Genomic DNA, 9976 nt, shown 5'->3' with positions numbered 1-9976 from the left:
CCCCCCCCAAGTCAATCGTTTATACTGCTTTCCTTTTAATTGACTAACTATAATTGCCTCAATTGGCCTGGAACTCACTTGTTAGGCTAGTCTTGAACCTACAGAGATCTTCCTCCTACTAGTCAAGTGCTAGAATTACAGGCATGTGCCATCGTAACTGACCATGGTCGTTTTAGAAGTAAAAACCAAAAAACCTTATAGCGATATAGAAAATATTCATCAGTCATATTTGGAGTAAGTAGTTACTAAAAATGTATTTTGGAAGAACTATTTAACAGAGATTCTAATTTAAACTTGTACACCGGATGGCGCCAGGTCATCTTTTTAATGACAGTTATGGTGCTTGTATACGCGTTAACTTTTCTTGTTTTACCCTTTCAATAAAATATACATTAACTGAAAAGTAATGCGGTACTAATAAGAACGATATTAACGACCAACCTGGAACTCATTCACATACTGCGCCATCACAAACTCGTGCCTTTCAGTTGAAAGAGGCTCTGCTAGAACATCAGGCAAAGTTTTATGGGCATGGCTTTTCTTCTGTGAGGCAGTCCCATTGAGATGACAATCGAAGCCTATATTCCCGGGAAGCTGGAATCTTTGATCCTGAGGCCCAAATGGTCCCATAGTTTCATCAGGCCACACTGTTCGAGAGCCTGAAGGGAACAACATGGGTCACACATGGTTGGTCTTCAAGTGATAAACTATGGAGTTGTTATAAACAACAAAAACAAAAACAGGGAAGCTGTAGGGCTTTGAATGTCCTGGTTACCTTATATTGTAGTAAAGTTTCTGAAGAAACAAGGATTCCATATGTAATAATTTTGGGACACATTAGGTTAAGCTTCTAAAAGCCTTTGGTATTTTGGCATACATTATGAAATTTCAAGTACAGAATATATAATTTCTCAAACCTTTCTAACCACCACCCATCCTCTTTAACTATCCTTGGACAATGACTTATAACTGGAAACTGCTGTTGAAAGAAATAATGAAGACTATTTATCAAGAAAGTAACATAATTAAAGTACCTTAGAATGATTAGTATGATAGTGATAGAAATAACAGATCAAAAGCAGCACTGTAGATTTCAGGTAATTTATTCAACAAATACATAACAAACATACAAAGTGCATGCTACATTGAAGAGATTTAGCAAAGAACTGTAAGTAGCAACATAGCTTACAGGATCAAGAGACCTGGCTGAGGGAAGACTGTGTGTCAGAAGACTGTAAAAGGAACTTTTATTTGCCTGATTAAATTGTTGTCTGGGAGGCTTACTGCCATCTTCTAATCTCCTGGCTCCTTCTCATTCTCTGGCTCATTCCATCTTCATCTGAGTTCTCTCTCTCTGCAACTTGTTTCTCTATTACTGTCGCGGTAAAACTGTCCCCCCTGGGTACTGTCCCCTAAGTAGCTTCCCTTTCCTTTCTCTTCTCATGAGAGTTGGGTGTATCCTATTCTGTCAAACCTTTCTCTGATTCATCACCTTTACTGCCATTCAATTAGACATCACTTTCAAACACAGGTGCTTCCTTCTACAAACTAACTTTACCTTCATTGTCTGAGATTAAAGGCATGTACGACCACACATGGACTTAGGCTTTTCTTTACCTGAAACTTGCTCTGTACCAAGCTGGCCTTAAACTCAGATCTGCCTGCCTACTGTCTCTTGGACTAAAGGCACGTGTCTGTGTTCCAGCCAGATCACATAGACCTGGAAGGGCTGTGGATGTAATCTCTTGCCAGGGCAGCCATGTTCTGAAACAAAAGTCCTCTACAGATGACAGAAAGAAACTAAAGTTCATGAAATTTAGGGCTGGTAAGATGGCTCAGCAAGGAAAGGTTGTGAAGAAAGAGGAACCCTCCTACATTGCTGGTGGGAATGTAAACTGGTACAACCACTTTGGAAGTCAATCTGGCACTTTCTCAGACAATTAGGAATAGTGCTTCCTCAAGACCCAGCTATACCACTCCTTGGCATATACCCAAAATTTGCTCAAGTACACAACAAGGACATTTGCTCAACCATGTTTGTAGCAGCTTTATTTGTAATAGCCAGAACCTGGAAACAACCCAGATGTCCATCAACGAAGGAATGGATACAGAAATTGTGGTATTTTTACACAATGGAATGCTACTTAGCAATCAAAAACGAGGAAATCATGAAATTTAAAGGCAAATGGTGGGATCTAGAAAAGATCATTCTGAGTGAGGTATCCCAGAAGGAGAAAGACACACATGGTATATACTCACTTATATAGACCTATAAGATATGATAAACATAATGAAATCTATATACCTAAAGAAGATAAAAAAGAAAGAGGACCCGGGGTAAGATGATCAATCCTCACTTAGAAAGACAAAGGGGATGTGCATTGGACGTAGGAGAAAACAAGAAATAGGACAGGAGCGTACTGCAGAGGGCCTCTGAAAGACTCTATCTAGCAGTGGATCAAAGCAGATACTAACACTCATAACCAAACCTTCGGCAGAGTACAGGGAATCACATGAAAGAAGGGGGAGTTAGTCTGATGGGGAAAGGAAAGGAGCTCCACAAGGACCAAATATATCTGGGCACAGGGGTCTTTTCTGAGACTGACACTCCACCAAGGACCATGTATGGATATAATCTAGAACCTCTGTTCAGATGTAGCCCGTGGAAGCTCAGTAACCAATTGGTTTCCCATAGTAAGGGGAACAGGGACTATTTCTGACAGGAACTCAATGGCTGGCTCTTTGACCTCCCTACCCCCCAAGGGAGGAGCAGTCCTGCTAGGCCACAGAGGACTTTGCAGCCAGTCCTGAAGATACCTGATAAAACAGGGTCAGATGAAAGGGGAGGAGGTCCTCCCCTGGACTTGGAAAGAGGCAGGGAGGAGATGAGGGAGGGAGGGAGGGATTGGGAGGGAATGAGGGAGCAGGATACAGCTGGGATACAGAGTTAATAAAATGTAACTAATAATAAAAATTAAAAAAAAAAAAGATGGCTCAGTGATTAAGAGTGTATACTGCTCCTAAGAGGATCTAGTTCAGTTCCTGCACTCAAATAGGGCCACCCACAACTGCCTATAACTCCAGTTCCAGAGGATTAAACACTCTACTGGACTTTCTTCCAATGGCTCAATATACCATTTTTTTAAGCTTTATGATAGTATGAATACAGTATGGAGTGAACACTAAATTTTGACATTTTCTTCAGGTAGCAACAGCTACACAATAATCTCTCATGTCATTAAGCAGTGAGCTTTAGTTCTTGGTCATGAGACCAAGAACAGGCAATATACTTTACTGCCAACCTACTATGTTTGGGAGATTAAGTGTCTCAAATGGACAATTAACTTATAATATCTTCAATTTCAATATATTTACTGGTATATATTCCTATAAGGAATATTGTTTTAATTTATTTTTTGTAACAGTTTAACTTTCTGATCTAGGCAGGACTTTATTTTCAATGTAACAAACAAAAGTTTAAAAAAAAATAAAACTCCAAGAAAAGCTTTTAGAGAAAATGCAACATAAAATGCTTTGAAACAAGTATATATAATAAAAGCAATAAATCCTTACTTACATATATCTGGAGGAGCAGTGGCCACATGCGACTCATCAGAACCTGAGGATCCTGCAGTTGAAAAGGCTTTTGGATTGATAACTCTTTTCACTAACGAACAAAATCCTGGGAGATAGGAAACCAGTCTGGCTCGGTTACAGAGCACCTAGTAACAGAGAAATTGACATAAGTTTTGGAATATAAATAATGTATTCGGACAAATCTTTGTACCGCGTCTTGTCTACATGTATGTGCGCACATGTGGTGTATGTGTATGACGACTGTACAGTGTGTGTTTGTGTATACTCAGAAGGCTAGAGGAGGACAGCAGGAGTACCGTTCCATCACTCTCTACCTTATTACTTTCAGGCAGTCTCTCACTGAGCCTGCAGCTACGATGGCGGCCACCAAGTCCCCGTGAACTTCCTGTCTCTATCTCTCTCATAGTGCTGGTGTTACAAGCATGCACAGCCATGCCCTGACTTTTACATGGGTGCAAACTCAAATCTAAATTTTTGTATTTGTGCAGTAAGCTAACACATCCCATTGTGTTGTATCTTCTACACAACATATAGTACTTTACTACTTCTGTGGAATACCTACTATGTGACAAATTATATGCGTACTTACAATGAAAACAAAACAAAACACTATGATAGTTGTCAGAATCAAAAGGGAGGCCACAATGCCAAACCCTCACAAGGAGGCCATGATGAGACATAGGGAGGTGTCGGAGAATACTGACTTGATAAATGAACTGCCACAGGAAGACTATCCAACCATAACTCTGCACAAAGGCCAGGGTGGTTTTGTGGAAAGAAAGCTTATTAAACACTTTAGGATAAAAGTGTATTTTTTTTCCAAATGGATCACAAAGTTAATCTATAAATGCTGTTAGTATTTTGGAACACAACCTGCTCCTGTGTTACTCAGCAACCTATGTGTCACCAGCCAGGTGGCCACACCTGGAAGGCGTGGTTACCTTGCCCCTTAAAGGGCCAACCCCAACAGGTGCTCTCTTCTCTCTCTCTCTCTCTGCGCCCCCCTTTCCCCTTCCCTTTTCTTTCTCTCTCCCCACCATGTCCTGCTTCCCCCCTCCTCCATACCCTCCTAATAAACTTCTTGCAGAGAATACCAGTTAACTAGCCTCATTCTTTTTTAATAAATAATTACAAATTCTACCTTATTTAATAAACATTAAAATGTAGAACTAGTAAGATTCTATTGTCCTTAAACCAGAGATTTCAGAACTTATCCTTGAATCCAAATGTTCCTTTCCAATCCTTTTCTTCTTTAACTGTTTCAGACTGTGCTAAGCACCTCCCACGCTATTCCTTCCTCTTGGTTTGGTGGCAGTGTTCATGTTCCTTAATTTTGGCATATCTATGTGGTATATTTTCTGATTTTAGGTTTATTTTCCAGACTGAGTTCAAATCGATAAATTGATAAATATGGGAGCACGGACAGAGTTCAAGTAGAATACTTGCGTTAGAATATTTAATGTAGAAGTTTTCAAATGATTTCCCATTACAGCTGAGTGCTTGGAAATAGTTTTACTGTCAGACACAGTCCTTCACTTATGCATTGCATATGACTGCTTTCATACTGTGACATGAGAATTAGCCTATGGTTCATAAAGCTTCAATTATTTGCTAGCTGGCCATTTACATTTAAAAAATACGGACTTCACCTGGCCTGGATTATCAGGAATGAGTTACCATACACAGTCATGAATGTCCTTATTTCAATATTTCAGAGCTGATATGTTTTTACATGAAAGAAGAGGTCTTCAGTTACAAGCATTTGTGGCTAATTGATGCCATCTGAATACACTGACTGACTCTATTGCCACAGTACTTGCTGACTGTACAGGAAAGCAGATGTGTGTCTTCACTGAGAATCATGTAACTTAAGAAATTTTATTAAAACTTTATGGGTTTCAGGAAAAAAGGGGTAAAATTCAAAGAAGAAGGCAGGTTCAATTTGTCTAGGTGCTAAATTATTGGCATTTTTATAACTCAGGATGTTAAGTAAATGGTTAAAGACACATGTATATTCATATTTCAATACTAACATCTGCCCAGAATTTATAATGCATATAAACTAACAAAACCCTTATGTTTGACAACTAAATAGCAAAATTTAAATTTATTTAACATACACTTCATTCTAACAAAGAATTTTTTATCTTTTAATAAATTCATCTTTCTGAATTTTTAAAAAGTCAGTGCAAATATTAGCATTATATTCTGTCTTACCTGACTTCTTTCCAAACAGTACATAGGCCTCTTTATATCACCGTCCTTTAGGGCAAGTTACAGCTTGATAAATATTCACCATAAAACTCGCCTCTTGATTACAGTCTCACCTTCAAACACTTGGCATTAACAGGAATGCCATCTCACTAATGGTTGCCACATTAATTTTTCTACTACAGCTCTGGTTAAATTACAACTTGAATAAAATTAAATTACTGAATGCAGAATTCAAAATTTCTGAATATTCTTTCATCTCCCAACCCAACTTCACCTACTATTTTTCTTGCACACCTTAGAGTCTAGTGGGCAGAAAGGTTATCCTAACATTTCAATGACTCAGGGAAGAGAGTTTTTGTTAAGTCTGACCTTCTAATTCAAACCTCTGATGAACTAAATCCCACTCATGTCTCAAAACTCAGGGTAAACATTTTCCCCATTAGGTGATGCCAAATTCTCATTTTCTCTTATGCACAGATCTCTCACTTTATCTTTTTCACACTTTCAAAAAAAGTACTATGTACTACTTAAAAATCTCACGTTGTGTGCACAACTGTCTGCAAATAGGTATGTGTGCTTGGGGTCTGATGAGGCCAGAAGAGGGCACTGGATCCCCCAGAACTGGAGTTACAGAGGGTTGTGACCTGTCTTGTGGGTATTAGGAATTGAGTCTGGTTCCTGGGCAAGAGCAGTCTGTGCTCGTAATAGCTTGGCCCTCTTTCCAGACCCTATCATGTGCTATTTCTAATAAGTCTTCATATACTTCTTATGTCCTTTACCTGTGAACTATCTAATATATGTATTGTACTATAGATAGCATTAACATATATAGTATATAACAAAATATGTATATGTATGTATATATATTGTACAATGTACATGAATATACTGTTACAAACTATATATAGTACATAGTATGCCACCTCACTAACTGTTGCCACATTAATTTTTCTACGACAGCTCTGGTTAAATTACAACTAGTTAAATGCTATCATGTTACATGTAGTATATATACTATATATAGTATATATGTATATAGCAAAACCACAAATATATATCATATATAAGTATATACATACTATATATATTTACAACTTAAACTATATGAACAATATAGGGTATATATACTAAATACATATATACAATGTACAGTAAATATTCTATATACATATGTACTATATATATTCTCTATATAGTATAGTATCTGGACACTTACAGTCTAGTCTGTGACTGAGAATAATAACTTTTGCTCTCCTTTTGTAGAAATTGCAAAGTCACTTCCTACACGGATAACCTCAAAACTTCAGATTAACCAAAGTTTGTTTGCTTTTATAAAAGGCTTTAAAACATTCTGAATATTTACTGAAAAATCTTTTAGACTTGTTGAAAGGGTGCTTGCACAGAATTTTATGTCCATAAAGTATGAAAATATGAAATTGGAGAAACGCACGAGAACAGAATTGAATGTTTTTGCTAAAACTAATTTCAAAGCATAAAAAGCCAATTTCACACCCTCCGCTCCCCGACACTGCTGATACATGAAGGCGAACAATTTGACAACGTCATCATAAATTCGTCCCTCCATTTCCTAACAAGTTTATCCTCAGAGTGACTTACATGAGCCATTTCTGGCGAAGGCGGACGCTTCCCCTTTGCAAAGGATCCCTGGGAAAGAGCAAAACAAAACAGGCTAGTGACAGAGCAAGCTGTACCGTCGGAGGCTCGGGCAGGCGCGGGCAGCGTGTCCCTCCCCACGCCAGGCCTCGGCCTCGCGTCCCCGGGAACCCGTGGGGGCCCCCCGGGCCCGGCACCGGGGCTGGGCCGAACCGAACAGGTCTGCGCCCCGAGAGCAGGCTCGGGCGGAGCCGGGCGGGGAGCCAGCCCAGGGCAGAGGTGGGACCACACCGCCAGGAGGGGCCCGGTCACCCCTGAATGTGCAGAAGAGACCGCGGGCGGGAACCATCCGTACCAGTCACAGCTCTGCAGTGCCCAGGCCCTCGCCCCTCCACTGCCAAAATGGCGACAACCGAGTTCCGGGCGGAGGCGCTGTTGGCGCCCAGGCCTGACGAGCTGCCGCCGAGCGCATCGATGCTGTCGGTCGCTCTTCGAGTAGAGGATGCTCGCAGAGCTCCAGAAGGCAAGCTGGTCTTTCATTGGATAAACAGTGGCTGGATTGCGTTGGGAAGATCAGGAACAGAGCTTGGTGAATCTTTGCTTCATTGACTCACTGGTGTCTTTGACAGACTTGTTGATGTTTTTAAATCTTTTAAATTATTTTAAGTATATGAGCGTTTTGCTTGCTTGCGTGTATATGTGCATATATGGTTCTGCTGGGACTGGAGTTACAGACGGTTGTGACCTGCCTTGTGGGTGCTGGGAGTTGAACCTGGGGCCTCTACAAGAGCAGCTTGTGCTCTTAACTGCCGATCCAACCCTCCTGCTCCCTTTGACAGATTCTTCATTGTCCCCTAAGACTGTCCTCCTGCTTCTGATGATTCTGTTTTCTGTTGTTTGTATGACTGCTGTTTTTCAAGAACTATTATTTGTGAGGACAGTTTTTTGTTTTTGTTTTTCTGTCCCAGTTCTGAGGCAGCGCCATATTCTTAATAGGCTTAGTAAATATACATATATTATGTAACGTATCTATCAATAGCACGTAGCTTATCTAAAGCATTTGGTAATAAAGCTCATGGTTAATTCTGAAGTTCTTTTGGTTTTTGGTATCCGTATTAATGACTTTTCTGTTGCTGTCTCTAAACACAAAGACCAAGGTAACTTACAGAGGAAATTATTTATCTGAGCTTACCATTCTAAGGCTCTGAAATTGGGGGATGGCTGTGACTGTGGCAGCCAGTAATAGATATGGAGGCTGAAGCAGAAGCCGAGGGCGCATATGGTGAACCATAAGGAGACAGCGAAGAGCTCCTTGGGAATGGTGGGTGTGTCTGTGGGGAGGCTTTTACAACTTAAAAGCTGCTGCCTAGTAACATACTTTCTTTAGCAATGTCATACCTCCTAACCCCCTCCCCCCAAAAGCCCAAAACAAAACAAAACAAAACAAACAAACAAAAAAAAAAAAAAAAACCCCAAACAAACCCAAACTCTATTAGCTTGGGACTAAATATTCCAAAATCTGAGACTCTGGGTGCCACTACAATAACCTTAGCAGTCTGAGAAAGAATTCATCAGGCATTTTGTTGAATGTCTCTGAATTGGAACTCAATGTTTTTCTTATGTGTTGCCGGAAGTAAGAGTATTTGGGCTAATGATACAAAATGTATTTGTTACTCAATTATATCAAGAGTCCTTATTGTCAATGTGATTTATCACTGATTATCACCTCGGTGAGTTAGAACACTACTTCTCCACTGTGAAGTTACTCTTTTCCTTCAAGTATGTTTTAGGGGAAAGTGAAAGCCCAAATTGTAGGCGTGGGTAATCATTCACCTCTTTGAGGACAGAGTGTCCTCATCAATTAGCAGGAGTTCTTTTTGTGGAAGAATTGTCTGCTTCTATTCGTCTATATATTCAGTCACTTATATTAATTTAAAATCACTTTAAATTTTTATTTTTCATATTGATTCAGTTTTGGTTTGTTTTTAGCTGGCATCTATGATTTTTTACATAACCCCATAGTTTTTGTTTGTTTGTTTGGTTTGTTTGTTTTGGGGACCCACCAATATTTTTGTTTGTCATTATTTCTGGAGATTGTTTAAAAAAATTCTGGCACTATTAGAAACTCCAGAATCTTGTTATTTAACCCCTGCCAATCCCAGTTCTAGAATGAAGTACCTTCCTGAGGAGACATGGTCATCTTTTTTAATCAGTGTGAGAGACTTGACTTCCCCATTTGCTTTTCATTTACTTAACTTCAATTCTAATGTACATGTATGACAAAACCTACAGTCAGTGTACGTGTATAGTGGGTTTGTATTAAAGCTAAGCCTGTGGAAGTCCGATTCTCCAACTATGTGCAATGCTTTTAGGTAGTTCTTTTGACTTTAGTCTTATACACTACATTCATATCTAAAGTTACTAAGCTCAACAACCCCATTCTCTTAAAATGAGGTTGTTTCATGAATTTTAAATACTGTGAATTTTCTTTAATTTTCCCCCCTCTTCTCCGTTTTTCTTATTTTAAAATCATTTTATTTCATCCGTATAT

The 9976-nt window shown here is 39.4% G+C and overlaps 1 protein-coding gene across 2 annotated transcripts; it reads right to left on the bottom strand.

Annotated features, from left to right (window-relative positions):
• Nucleotides 1–361: 361 nt before the first annotated feature.
• On the bottom strand, nucleotides 362–7842 carry Mmadhc (metabolism of cobalamin associated D). Of its 2 annotated transcripts, XM_055600519.1 has the most exons (4): nucleotides 7781–7842; nucleotides 7429–7476; nucleotides 3578–3722; nucleotides 362–659 (listed from the first exon to the last, which is right to left on the bottom strand). In XM_055600519.1, the coding sequence occupies exons 2-4, from the start codon at nucleotides 7435–7437 to the stop codon at nucleotides 430–432; spliced, it is 384 nt and encodes a 127-aa protein (XP_055456494.1). In that variant the 5' UTR covers nucleotides 7438–7476; nucleotides 7781–7842; the 3' UTR covers nucleotides 362–429. The 2 variants fall into 2 exon arrangements, with proteins under 2 accessions (XP_055456494.1, XP_055456495.1); XM_055600520.1 differs by lacking the exon at nucleotides 7781–7842 and having other exon boundaries at nucleotides 7429–7772.
• Nucleotides 7843–9976: the final 2134 nt, after the last annotated feature.

This window comes from Psammomys obesus, unplaced genomic scaffold, assembly GCF_907164565.1.
Source record: "Psammomys obesus unplaced genomic scaffold, mPsaObe1.curated_primary_1811, whole genome shotgun sequence".
Lineage (NCBI taxonomy): Eukaryota > Metazoa > Chordata > Mammalia > Rodentia > Muridae > Psammomys > Psammomys obesus.
Note: the sequence above shows the minus strand (reverse complement) of the source record. Positions and strands in the feature narration are given on the sequence as shown.

What these genes read in the sequence shown, in the direction of transcription:
- Mmadhc (XM_055600519.1), bottom strand. An exon ending in CACTGCTCCTCCAGATATAT is followed by an intron (nt 660 to 3,577) that starts GTAAGTAAGGAT and finishes TGTTCCCTTCAG; the next exon opens with GCTCTCGAACAGTGTGGCCT.